Raw genomic sequence first — 14636 nt, forward strand, 5'->3', positions numbered from 1 at the left:
CTGCGCTTAGTAACCCGATGTTTACCCTGGTTACCAGTGAAGACATCGCTGGATCGGTGTCACACACGCCGATCCAGCGATGTCTCCAGGGAGTCCAGCGACGAAATAAAGTTCTGGACTTTCCTCAGCGACCAACGATCTCCCAGCAGGGGCCTGATCGTTGGTCGCTGTCACACATAACGATTTCATTAACGATATCGTTGCTACGTCACAAATAGCAACGATATCGTTAACAATATCGTTATGTGTGAAGGTACCTTAAAGTCCAGAGCTTTATTTCGTCGCTGGACTCCTGCTGACATCGCTGGAGCGGCGTGTGTGACACCGATCCAGCGATGTCTTCACTGGTAACCAGGGTAAACATCGGGTAACTAAGCGCAGGGCCGCGCTTAGTAACCCGATGTTTACCCTGGATACCATGCTAAAAGTAAAAAAAAACAAACACTAGATACTTACCTACCACTGTCTGTCTTCCAGCGCTGTGCTCTGCACTCCTCCTGTACTGGCTGTGAGCCGGAAAGTAGAGCGGTGACGTCACCGCTCTGCTTTCCGGCTCACAGCCAGTACAGGAGGAGAGCAGAGAAGCAGAGCACAGCGCTGGAGGACAGACGGCTGTAGGTAAGTATCTAGTGTTTGTTTTTTTTTTACTTTTAGCATGGTATCCAGGGTAAACATCGGGTTACTAAGCGCGGCCCTGCGCTTAGTTACCCGATGTTTACCCTGGTTACCGGCATCGTTGGTCGCTGGAGAGCGGTCTGTGTGACAGCTCTCCAGCGACCAAACAGCGACGCTGCAGCGATCCGGATCGTTGTCGGTATCGCTGCAGCGTCGCTTAATGTGAAGGGGCCTTTACAGTCTTTTAAAGTCTTGTAGACCGCTCAGACCACAGAGCAGCAACGTTCAGCGGTCTACGAGTTCATACAACCCTGTGCGTTTTCTTAGCGCTTCTGTCCTGCTGATCCATCAGCAAAGGTCTCAGGACTCAGACCCCCAGGATCAAGAAGGATTTTAGAAGGCTAAAATATATATTAAGTTACACTTTAAGGTACCACTCCAGCATTTTTTACTATTGCAGTTCTGGAGTGGTGCAACTAATCTAAGTTACCCGTCTGTAGTCTTCTACTTACCAGCCATAGTCGTATTGTGTTCTCAGCGCCACTCCAGTCGTTTTGTGACCTGCCGGATCACCCCGATGTTGTGACGCGGAGGTAACTTTTCAATGCAAGTCAATGTCATAGGAAAAGAATCCACACCGCTTATAGACCAGAGCCTGAGAGTCCAACCTCCAGGACCACCTTGCTGCAGAGGCACACATACCTGGTCGTGCAGACAATGATGAGAGCTGCCTTCAGACGCCGGCTCTGTACGTCTATTCTCAGGTGTCGGTTGTGTCACACCAGGATGTGTGAAGGAGCCCTTACACTGGGCTTGTAAGTTACCTCTGGCTTCCGGTCAGTCAGAAGTTGTGGTCAAAAGATGGCGGCGCTGAAGCAGAGCGGCGGCGCTGAAGCAAAGCGGCGGCGCCCGGTAAGTATAATACTAGGGGCAGGGACATTAAATAGTAGATTACCACTCCAGCACTGAGATAAAAAAAAACCTTAACACCAAAGTGGTACAGTAAAGTTAACAAGGATTAACAGACCTGTATATGCCACCATACTATATCCTGCAGGAAAGCATTGCAAGAAGCCGGCATCAACCAGGATAGAGCTGGACTCTCTGCTTCTACTGCACCCGATACTTCCCTTCCCCAATATTAGCATCAACAATCTCCATATAGTAGTTGTAAACCCATTACCCAGGAGAAGCCGTCATCACTCGCACGCTTGCCCTCCTTGTAAATATACTACTAAAATCACATGATCAGACATAAAATATAATATCAGTTATCTCTACTAATAACACCAGGCCCATAAAGCTTGTGCAAACCCACCACCCATGGTGAACTAGAGCCTGATGATGGGGGTCACACAATGGAGCCACATCCGCTTACAGACAGTCGCAGTGGCTGTCAAATAGGGTAAAAGGAAATGCGCGTAAAATGGATTAATTTTTTTTTACATTAGACGGCATTCACACGCAGACATTTCCTTGCAAGGTTAAATTTTTGTGCAGGAAAAAAAATGGGAAGACCAGAGGAAAAGCGCTGCTGCAGGTAAAAGCTTTTGCATGGTGGCAGTGTGTGAACGCAGTCTTAGGGATGTATAATTGAATCTTTGGTAATGGCTGTGCACTATGATCTAGGTGACAGCTGCCATGTTGGAAAGCAGCCATCAGTCATCCGATACGTCTGACCCGAACCTAGAAGCTAGCCATACATGTGATCTCCGTCTTAAAAAATGGGTCCGGAGTCAGATGAACATGTTTAATGTGGAGGACAAAATAAATGACTGTGGCAATCTGTACCCAATCCCTCCACCAACTAATCTCTGCTGCCACATTGTGTCAGATTGGCCAATTATTAGCCGTGTGTGGCCCTCGATTGCATCAATCACATCAGTTCTGAATTATTCTTATTCTTATCATTTTTGCTTTTCCTTCGCACCAATGAGATCTGAATGAGAGGCGGTGAGCGCTCAGCACGGACACATTTATTCTTTATGCATTTTACACGCATCTTTAGAAGCAAAATAAAACAAATATACAAATACAGGAACAAGCTTCGTCCAATGGAACTGGCACTAGTGTTAGAAGCAGATTAAACAGGTGACTGGAATCATAATATTGGACTGCGGCACATGGCATGACGTCTTCGCGGCACTCCGGCACAATCATTAGCACCTTCTCGGCAGCACATACAGAGACCAGAACGACGACTGTTTCAATACCAACAACTGTTTTGCATTGTCAAAGTGAATTACATTGCACAGATTAACAGTAAAGGTTCTATGGCCACCGTCTGGACTCGGAGACCTTAATTCCTTGCTCTTTGTATGATAAAAGTATAAAACCAGATCACAGCCATATTCCACATCCATCCGGCATACGACGTGTGCAGCTCCTGCACTGTGCTTTAGTTGCGATTGTAGATGTCAATGTACAGATTTCCTCTGAAGCCTGAGTGAGTCTTTGGTAGGTGAATACGTTTGTATTAATGACATACGTTAATAAGGATCTACCACAGTCATTGGCCTGGAGAGTATAATCTAGTCCTCGGGTGGCCATAGAGGACTATGCAAAAAAAAAAAAAGCTTAACAAAAACATTTAGTATAAATTCTCATGACCAGGCACTTATAACCCAGTCTTTGCTGAAGGCACCAAAAATGAGAGGGTGGGGTGGTCTGCTCCCCAAACGATGACAGATGTCACTAGTCTGCCCTCCACGATAAATCCAACTAGCGTCACACAGACTCCATTTTGTCTTTTGATGCTGAATGTGGATCATTTTTTATTCTTCTCAACTTTTTGTGGAAAAGAAAAAAAATATATATGTATATGTATATATATATATATATATATATATATATATTTTTTTTTTTTTTTCTTCCTTTTCCACATATATATAAAAAATTTCAAAAATTTTGCTCAAAGCTTCATTGATTTGTCAACCCATCCATCTTTCATTGACAAAACCCATCCAACTTTCCCCTGCCTCCAGATTTTGGAATGAAGTTACTTAGTGATTGCAATTATAACCCTGTTATAGTAATGCGGACAGCGCCATCTTCACAGGACCCTCGGGGGCGGCCTCTTCGCTGAGCGCACACGCTTGCTGTACCATCAGGTTTGGCAGATAGCCCTCCTGTAAACCTCCAGGTGGCCAGCATCATACATGTGGACACAGGATTTCCAAATCAATGCTGGAAGGATTTTTGCTCTTTATTATGGTTTCCCCGAGTGGTTAGCCAATGCTTTGCAAAGCTTTCCATGTGAGCAGGACTGGTTAGTGGTAGAGTAGTATTGCAGCAATATCGGGCCTAGATGTCCGTCTGGATTGCACAGTTCCCTTCGGTTGTTGGCTCATTCTCGGTGTCAGTCTTCTCCCCTTGGTTGGGGAAGCCCTGGCTGACACCCTCCTCTGCTATATAACTCAGCTGAGGGATGTCCGTGCAAGGAACAGGGATGGTCACCACTGCGACACCACCGGGCTGGGGAGAATTTTCCAGCCGGTCGTTTTCCACTTCGGGAAGTGGACTAACTGTAACAAAGCGAGTGTGATACTCATTGGAACCGTGGCTGCAGGAGGTTTTCATGCTTTCCATATCGGAGCAGCTAAATTCTGAGAAATGACTAGAATGAGAGTCTGCCACTGACGGTAAGCTGTCACTAAGAGAAGGGGAGTCACATTCACTGGAATGAGTGCTCTGCTGCTCCAGGAGCTGAGCGTCCATGTCCTCTCTCGTCTCGTTTATCTTGGTGCTACTCTTCTTTCGTAGCTTGCCTTTGCATTTCTTCCCTGCTGTATTGTCTTTGGACCATTTGGTGGAGCTGCATTTACTTTCTGTTTGGCAGGTTGTAGAGCCACCGACGCTGCTCCGACCTTGGGCGCTGCCATCGTCAACACTACTGCTGCCGCTATGGTGCCTAAATTTGGCTGGTTTAGACTCAATGTCCACTTGAACTTCCAGGCTGTTACCTTCCCTGAAAATAATGACAGAAAAGAGAATTAGATCCGACAAAAAATTATAAAGCAAAAATATTTTAGAAAAAATATTCTAAAATGTTTAAACTTTTTTTTTTTTTTTTTTTTTTTAAAGGCATCTCCAAACCATCAAAGTTAGGTCCTGGCTAAAGGGGATATTTAGGACTTTCATAAAAAGAAAAAATGTTTAAGCACTAACAGGCAAGCAGACGCTACCTAACTGCCTGTTGTGCCCGGCGCCATTCTTCAGCATAGAGCAGTCACAGACCGCTCCTGCCGGCAATTCAGCTGCCTCTGCTGACATTACATTGACGGAGCAGCAGCTTTTTTTCCTCTCGGTTCTGTCGATGGGGCAGGACTTCCAACGTCATTCTGATTGACAGTCGACTCCCCCAGTTAGGCAGAGGGATCCTGCTCCATCGACAGAACCAGAGCGCAGCTGAACAGAACAAGCAGCTGAATCACCGGCAGGAGCAGTCTGTGACCACTCTGTGCCGACAAATAACTACGTCAGGCAGCAAATACCTGTCTTTTAGTGCTTAGGCACTTTTTTTTGTCACAGAGTCTGGGATATCCCCTTTAAAGATCACTCAAGTTTTCCCAAAAGCAAGGCATGTAGAATTTTAAAGGGAGATTTCAAGTTTTGGTGCTTATAGAGAAGATGTCAAACTGCCTCTTAAGGCATTACATGGATTGGTGCTGGGGTTTTGGGCAGGAAACTACTAAATAATCTAAAAAGTGTGATAAAAGTTCGGGCTTGTTTGCAGATACAAAGCTTGAAATCCCCCAATTCTCATCACTCAGTCACATTACAGATTTAGTCATCCTGCAGGGGAGCTCACTGTATAGAAGGTACATAATAAATCCATATACAGACAGCCCCCCTAGTGGGGTCACAAGGTAGTTTAAACCCCATGAAGAGGCAATTTTTCTTTTTTTTCTTTTTTTTTTTTTAAAAAAAAGTTTTTATTGCCTATGAAGATCCCTAACTTTTTATTTTTCCATCAACATGAGGACTTGTTTGGTCATACTTGTTTTTGAATGATGGATACACATGATGAGAGCATTATACTGCCTCTGTACAAATCCCTAGTTAGACCGCACATGGAGTACTGTGTCCAGTTTTGGGCACCGGTGCTCAGGAAGGATATAATGGAACTAGAGAGAGTACAAAGGAGGGCAACAAAATTAATAAAGGGGATGGGAGAACTACAATACCCAGATAGATTAGCGAAATTAGGATTATTTAGTCTAGAAAAAAGACGACTGAGGGGCGATCTAATAACCATGTATAAGTATATAAGGGGACAATACAAATATCTCGCTGAGGATCTGTTTATACCAAGGAAGGTGACGGGCACAAGGGGGCATTCTTTGCGTCTGGAGGAGAGAAGGTTTTTCCACCAATATAGAAGAGGATTCTTTACTGTTAGGGCGGTAAGAATCTGGAATTGCTTGCCTGAGGAGGTGGTGATGGCGAACTCAGTCGAGGGGTTCAAGAGAGGCCTGGATGTCTTCCTGGAGCAGAACAATATTGTATCATACAATTATTAGGTTCTGTAGAAGGACGCAGATCTGGGGATTTATTATGATGGAATATAGGCTGAACTGGATGGACAAATGTCTTTTTTCGGCCTTACTAACTATGTTACTATGAATGATGCCATCCAAGTTACAAAAAATGCATTGAAAAATTAGAAGAAAAAAAATTACAAAATAGTGAAAAATGAAAATTCCCAGTTCTATATTGGGTTTTGTTATTATGATATTCATTTTGCAGTAAAGAAAAAATATGGGTCATTGAGGTTTTGGGGATGCCAAATTTATATATTTTTTACTTCATTACTTAAAAATAAATAAACTTGCAAAAATATTTTGAGGGGGATTTTTTTTTTTGGTAGACTGTTATAAGATGGCTTGGTTTTTGACAACAAGTTACCGTATATACTCGAGTATAAGCCGAGAATTTCAGCCCATTTTTTTAGGCTGAAATTGCCCCTCTTGGCTTATACTTGAGTCATTCCCAGGCGTTGGCGGGGGGGGGGGGGGGTGTAGCGGCAGCTGTGTAATAATACTCACCTGCTCCTGGCACGGTCCCTGCATGTCCCTGGTTCCCGGGCACCGGCAGCTTCTTCCTGTAGTGAGCGGTCACATGGTACCACTCATTACAGTAATGAATATGGACCCGACTCCACTCCCATAGGGGTGGAGCCGCATATACATTACTATAATGAGTGGTACCATGTGACCGCTCACTACAGGAAGAAGCTGCCGGCGCCGGAGAACAGAAGTGCAGGGACAGAGCCAGGAGCAGGTGAGTATAACGCAGTGCGCGATATTCACCTGTTCCCCATTCCACCGCTGCGTCTTCCCCAGCCTCTGCAGTGACGCTCAGGTCAGAGGGCACGATGACGAGTTTAGTGCACGCCGCCCTCTGCCTGAACAGTCAGTGCAGAGGACGCGGAAGACGGAGCGGCGCCGACAGGAACGGGGAGCAGGTGAATATAGCATGTGCCGGGGGCCTGAGAGGTGAGTATGTCATTTTTTTTTTTTTTTTATCGCAGCAACAGCATATGGGGCAAATATCTGTATGGAGCATCTTATGGGGCCATGTGCAGCATTATATGGGGCAAATATCTGTATGGGGCCATGTGCAGCATTATATGGGGCAAATATTTGTATGGAGCATCTTATGGGGCCATGTGCATTATATGGGGCAAATATCTGTATGGGGCCATGTGCAGCATTATATGGGGGCAAATATATGTATGGAGCATCTTATGGGGCCATGTGCAACATTATATGGGGCAAATATCTGTATGGATCATCTTATGGGGCCATGTGCAGCATTATATGGGGCAAATATCTGTATGGATCATCTTATGGGGCCATGTGCAGCATTATAAGGGGCATATATCTGTATGGAGCATCTTATGTGGCTATAATCAGCATTTGTGCAGCATTATATGGGGCAAATATCTCTATGGAGCATCTTATGGGGCCATAACCAGCATTTGCGGAGCATTATATGGGGCCTATTTTGTATGGAGCATCTTATGGGGCAATAATGAACTGTATGGAGCATTATATGTGGCACATTTTTATATAGAGCATCTTATGCGGCCCATCATGAACTGTATGGAGCATTATATGGGGCTCCTGATTCAATATGGATATTCAAAAACACTTAACCTACTGATGTCTCAATTAATTTTACTTTTATTGGTATCTATTTTTATTTTTGACATTTACCGGTAGCTGCTGCATTTTCCACCCTAGGCTTATACTCGAGTCATTAAGTTACTTATACCCTTATGCTTATACTCGGGTTGGCTTATACTCGAGTATATATGGTATGTTGGCCTTCTGCAGCAGACAGACTCAGAGTGTAGGGATACGCCCCTTTGACTAGTAACGCCCCATAGGAGCCAGAGGAATAACAGAGGAGCGGTACAACAGAGTTGTAAGGAAAGAATTATTTCTTGAGGAATAAAATTATAAAAAAAAACAAACATGTTAGGGTAGGTAACAGATCCTCAATCATAGCTGCTCAATGGGGATTTAGGAAGTGGGTTTGAAAAATTAAGTCATCTCAGCAGAATTGCATAAACCATGTGTAAAAAATGGAGTCTTTGAAACTGAACCTCCCAGTGGTTTATTATGTGTACACACGTACACAGACATTGAGGACTGTACCTGTCCAGCGGGATGTAGGAATTCAGGATGGACCCAGCCATGGCTTTGGTACTTGCATTGTCACTGACGGTCCCGAGGCTCACGGTGCCCGATTCCCCACTCAGACTGTACCTCTCCTTCTGAATGTCCGCTTGGACTTCCAGCCTGTACACAGGAGAGGACAACATATTAGGCAGTAGCCTCTATATACAGGGCAGACATTGAACTAGTAGTCCATCATATCACAAAGAAAACTTATTTTTAGGCCTGTTGTCACATGTATAGCTATAAACCCCTGGACTAAGGCTACATTCACATATCCGTGTGCGGTTTGTTTGTTTTTTTATTGGCCAGGACACACACCCATACACACAGATGAGTACAGTCTATGGTGGCCATACATATTACATAGCCACTGACCAAATGTCTGAGACACCTCCAAACACCTGCACGCTCTGGGGAAGGGGCTAGTCGAGAGGCCCACAAAAGACATCAAATGGCCAGCTGGTCCTACCAAGATGAGTTGGTCGATCTAATATCTATGGCCAGCTACTGCCTACAGCACAAGAGCTAACAAATAGCCATATTGGATGGACACGTGGGTGGGTAGCGCTGCTGAAGTCAATTCTACAGAAATGATGAGGAAAAGGTTTTTTATTCACAACGTGTTTCAATGCCATTCCGGCATCATTATCAAAGAAGAGAAAAATTGGAAAATATGACAACAAATGGGGTTTTTAGAGGCCAAAAATGGATGGCAACTAATTAAAAATATGTGGGCATCTAAAAACCTATCTTTTGTTTTGCACATTTGTTTTTTTCCCTTGATAAAGAGGCCGTTACGGTGTTGAAAATGCATTGTGAATAAAAAGCTTCCCCCCCCCCCTTCCATGGTTACACACGCTGCATAGTCTGTTCCTGAATTACTTTACTTCATCTGTTCTTCTACTGTAGAATAGCAAAAAGCAGAGAGAACCTGTAGCTCCCGCTCCGATAAGTAACATGCTCAGGGTGCCCACTCCACTTCTGCCATAAAACATGGTGCAGCATTGGTTTCTAGTCGAGGAGTTTCTGCTTCATTTTTTTCACCGTTAACTATACCTTAAATCTAGTATATGGCAAACAAAATGATTTGGCACTTGCTTACTATTACAGATCTGCCCAATAATCAGGAATCTCACAAGACTGGGGGCAGAAGACAGAACAGACACCACCAAATTAGTAGGAAGAAAGAGCAGCTCACGACTCTGGCCAACACTCAGACATCCATGCTTCCATATTGGGCCATTACTTTGTACCCAGTGTGCCCACACACTGGCCTCACTTTGTCGTTCCCTGCTCCTCATGGGCAGGGCCATGTCTCCTCTACCAGTCACTCAATACATTTTCTTTCATGTTAATGCAGATTATGCATTTTATTTTGCATAGCACCCTGGCACCCTAAAATAAATCAATCTCAACTAGCATATGCTGTGAAAACATATCCATAATTTATGGGTCGCCATTTATACCATTAGCTTGCCGTTTCTTCCAGACCAATGACTTGCTGCGGGAAGCATTAGTGGTCTTTATCCTGTAATTGTGTCCGTACATCCGAAGGACCCCAGTAGTGAGTGACATAGCTGCCTATCGTCAGTGCGTTGTATCCATGGCTGAAGCGGTGGCTTTTAGTTATGGCATTACCGTTCCGATCCTTCCAACACCACATGGGAACGTCTGGTTAGACTAGACCTGCACCCGATTGAAGAATTTAATGACACACAGGACATTAGGGGGAACCAGTACACCCTGGTAGTAATGAGGACCACCTTGCTAGCTTTCCATCTGCTCGCTTGTCCTATTCACACTCAATTCTAATGCTAACATCCCTTTTGTAATAGAAGCTCATGAAATGTCTAGAATCGGTCAAGAACTATTTTATTGATGTTCTCCACGGCACAGCGTCAGGCATGGTCATTGCCGGGTGACGATATTTACCTATTAAAACAATTCACCATGGCGCTTCCGGAGAGGCTGCCAGTAATGCTAGCCCCGGCTAATGCCATGGTGCTGGCGGTTTCGCTCAGATTGTCCCGGATGGCGCCAATTCTATCCATGTGACTTCCACTGGCGCTCAGGCTGCCCGTCATTCCTCCTACGCTTCCTTCCCCGATACTGGGGTTGTGACGAGCTTCTGCCACAGACGTGGTATCTAAATGAGAGACATAAAATAAAGTGTTAGGGTAAGATAAAGAACGGCTAATTGTCACAGGACGGCAATGTGATGCCGGGTCTGCCATAGCAACACCGACAAGTAACAATACCGACAAGATTAGAAGGAAATGATCCCAACAATGCCGGGGTGTAACGAGACAATCGGTGCAATCTGGCATCAGTAATAAAAGGCAACACCAGACTCTGCCAAAGTACGCAGACAGCAGGAAGCGCACAGGAAAATCACATCTCTTCCCCGAGATCTGGCCTGTAAAATGCAAAACAGGAGCACCTGTGCAAACAGAAAAAGTACCCCCTCGTTACACGGGCCCCCTGTGTCCGGGAGATAATCACATACCATACCCTTTTCATTCTTATCTTTGGGTATTCATCCAATATGTAATGTTATGTGGCAGAGAAAGATTGGTTAAAAAAAAAATAGGTGGTGGGTTCAGACACCGGGAGAGCATCGTCATAACATCGGCGGGGGAACATTTTCATAAAGAGCCGCTGAGGTGTTGAGACGATCGGATATTTCCGTCCCATGTACAGCCCCATGGAATTACTGGTGCTATGTAAATAAATAATAATAATATTACAGCAGGACCTTCTGATGCGTCAAATGAAGGTAAGAGGATCACATTGGTCACATTAGATCTTGTGGCAACAATGATTTCCAGAAGAAAAGAGCTCAATAGAAATGACCCCTTTGGCACGGCTCAGAGACTTCTAATACTGAAAACCATATTCTAGGCTGATGATCATTGAAATCAATGACCAGTTGCTTCGCAGCTCAACGCTCTGTATACTGAGGTATCAGGTCATCTCTCATGTTTGGAGACTAATACAGTAATGTGGGATATTCAGCCGGGCACCACGGACGGCCATCTTATCTCAGCGTGCCCTTTTTCTGCTGCAGATCAGGGATCTGACAGAGGAGATCGGTCTGACACAACGGAGGCGAGCTGCAAACATCTGACCGTTTCCAGCTGTGACATAGCATTAGTATTTGTTTTCTAGGCCCGGAGATTCTTGGCTGGTATATGTCTGGAAATATTCTACTGACATGGAGAACTTTGGATCTTATAACCTCCCATAAAAGGAAAGATTAACTATTGAGCCTGCACACATGGGCGAAACTACAGCATTCACCACCAGGGGGCAGCATTATGCCTGTAAATCTTTAAACAGGAAGGAAGAAAAGAAAAAAGGGGGAGAAAGGGAAAGAAAAGGGGGAGAAAGGGAAAGAAAAGGGTGAGAAAGGGAAAGAAAAGGGTGAGAAAGGGAAAGAAAAGGGTGAGAAAGGGAAAGAAAAGGGTGAGAAAGGGAAAGAAAAGGGTGAGAAAGGGAAAGAAAAGGGTGAGAAAGGGAAAGAAAAGGGTGAGAAAGGGAAAGAAAAGGGTGAAAAAAGGAAAGAAAAGGGTGAGGAAGGGAAAGAAAAGGGTGAGGAAGGGAAAGAAAAGGGTGAGAAAGGGAAAGAAAAAGGTGAGAAAGGGAAAGAAAAGGGTGAGAAAGGGAAAGAAAAGGGTGAAAAAGGGAAAGAAAAGGGTGAGAAAGGGAAAGAAAAGGGTGAGAAAGGGAAAGAAAAGGGTGAGAAAGGGAAAGAAAAGGGTGAGAAAGGGAAAGAAAAGGGTGAGAAAGGGAAAGAAAAGGGGGTGAAAGGGAAATAATAGGGGAGAAAAAGAAAAAAAAGGTAGTCGAAGGAAAAGAAAAGGGGAGAAGGAGCAAAAGACAAAAAGGGGGGGAGAAAGAGAGAAAGCTTATTTCTATATACAGGTCCTTCTCAAAAAATTAGCATATAGTGTTAAATTTCATTATTTACCATAATGTAATGATTACAATTAAACTTTCATATATTATAGATTCATTATCCACCAACTGAAATTTGTCAGGTCTTTTATTGTTTTAATACTGATGATTTTGGCATACAACTCCTGATAACCCAAAAAACCTGTCTCAATAAATTAGCATATTTCACCCATCCAATCAAATAAAAGTGTTTTTTAATAACAAACAAAAAAACCAACAAATAATAATGTTCAGTTATGCACTCAATACTTGGTCGGGAATCCTTTGGCAGAAATGACTGCTTCAATGCGGCGTGGCATGGAGGCAATCAGCCTGTGACACTGCTGAGATGTTATGGAGGCCCAGGATGCTTCAATAGCGGCCTTAAGCTCATCCAGAGTGTTGGGTCTTGCGTCTCTCAACTTACTCTTCACAATATCCCACAGATTCTCTATGGGGTTCAGGTCAGGAGAGTTGGCAGGCCAATTGAGCACAGTAATACCATGGTCAGTAAACCATTTACCAGTGGTTTTGGCACTGTGAGCAGGTGCCAGGTCGTGCTGAAAAATGAAATCTTCATCTCCATAAAGCATTTCAGCCGATGGAAGCATGAAGTGCTCCAAAATCTCCTGATAGCTAGCTGCATTGACCCTGCCCTTGATGAAACACAGTGGACCAACACCAGCAGCTGACATGGCACCCCACACCATCACTGACTGTGGGTACTTGACACTGGACTTCAGGCATTTTGGCATTTCCTTCTCCCCAGTCTTCCTCCAGACTCTGGCACCTTGATTTCCGAATGACATGCAAAATTTGCTTTCATCAGAAAAAAGTACTTGGGACCACTTAGCAACAGTCCAGTGCTGCTTCTCTGTAGCCCAGGTCAGGCGCCTCTGCCGCTGTTTATGGTTCAAAAGTGGCTTTACCTGGGGAATGCGGCACCTGTAGCCCATTTCCTGCACACGCCTGTGCACGGTGGCTCTTTCCTCAGGTTCCCCAAGGTCTGGAATCGGTCCTTCTCCACAATCTTCCTCAGGGTCCGGTCTCCTCTTCTCGTTGTACAGCGTTTTCTGCCACATTGTTTCCTTCCAACAGACTTACCATTGAGGTGCCTTGATACAGCACTCTGGGAACAGCCTATTTGTTGAGAAATTTCTTTCTGGGTCTTAAGGTACCTTCACACATAACGATATTGTTAACGATATCGTTGCTATTTGTGACGTAGCAACGATATCGTTAATGAAATCGTTATGTGTGACAGCGACCAACGATCAGGCCCCTGCTGGGAGATCGTTGGTCGCTGAATAAAGTCCAGAACTTTATTTCGTCGCTGGACTCCCTGCTGACATCGCTGGATCGGCGTGTGTGACACCGATCCAGCGATGTCTTCACTGGTAACCAGGGTAAACATCGGGTAACTAAGCGCAGGGCCGCGCTTAGTAACCCGATGTTTACCCTGGTTACCATGCTAAAAGTAAAAAAAAAAAAAACACTAGATACTTACCTACAGCTGTCTGTCCTCCAGCGCTGTGCTCTGCTCTCCTCCTGTACTGGCTGTGAGCCGGAAAGCAGAGCGGTGACGTCACCGCTCTGCTTTCCGGCTCCCAGACAGTACAGGAGGAGAGCAGAGAAGCAGAGCACAGCGCTGGAGGACAGACGGCTGTAGGTAAGTATGTACTGTTTGTTTTTTTTTACTTTTAGCATGGTAACCAGGGTAAACATCGGGTTACTAAGCGCGGCCCTGCGCTTAGTTACCCGATGTTTACCCTGGTTACCGGCATCGTTGGTCGCTGGAGAGCGGTCTGTGTGACAGCTCTCCAGCGACCAAACAGCGACGCTGCAGCGATCCGGATCGTTGTCGGTATCGCTGCAGCGTCGCTAAATGTGAAGGGGCCTTTACCCTCTTGCTTGAGGGTGTCAATGATGGCCTTCTTGACATCTGTCAGGTCGCTAGTCTTACCCATGATGGGGGTTTTGAGTAATGAACCAGGCAGGGAGTTTATAAAAGCCTCAGGTATCTTTTGCATGTGTTTAGAGTTAATTAGTTGATTCAGAAGATTAGGGTAATAGGTCGTTTAGAGAACCTTTTCTTGATATGCTAATTTATTGAGACAGGTTTTTTGGGTTATCAGGAGTTGTATGCCAAAATCATCAGTATTAAAACAATAAAAGACCTGACAAATTTCAGTTGGTGGATAATGAATCTATAATATATGAAAGTTTAATTGTAATCATTACATTATGGTAAATAATGAAATTTAACACTATATGCTAATTTTTTGAGAAGGACCTGTAATCCCTTTCTGTCTCTATACATATTCATTCACAACCAGCTAAATGTCCATGGTTCTGCGGACAGTAAAGGAGTCGCCCTGTATAGCCACAGAACCTCTG

At 44.6% G+C, this 14636-nt stretch overlaps 1 protein-coding gene across 1 annotated transcript in view; it reads right to left on the bottom strand.

Moving 5' to 3' along the window:
• Positions 1-3493: 3493 nt before the first annotated feature.
• RNF19A (ring finger protein 19A, RBR E3 ubiquitin protein ligase) overlaps positions 3494-14636 on the bottom strand; it is an 85522-nt gene continuing 74379 nt past the window's right edge. The window contains exons 8-10 of the mRNA XM_069731652.1: positions 10236-10449; positions 8280-8423; positions 3494-4582 (exon numbers count right to left, since the gene is read on the bottom strand). Of these exons, the coding sequence (XP_069587753.1) occupies positions 3919-4582; positions 8280-8423; positions 10236-10449 (1022 nt within the window). The 3' untranslated portion in view covers positions 3494-3918. The remainder of the gene's footprint in view (positions 4583-8279; positions 8424-10235; positions 10450-14636) is intronic.

Source organism: Ranitomeya imitator, chromosome 6 (genome assembly GCF_032444005.1).
Source record: "Ranitomeya imitator isolate aRanImi1 chromosome 6, aRanImi1.pri, whole genome shotgun sequence".
NCBI lineage: Eukaryota > Metazoa > Chordata > Amphibia > Anura > Dendrobatidae > Ranitomeya > Ranitomeya imitator.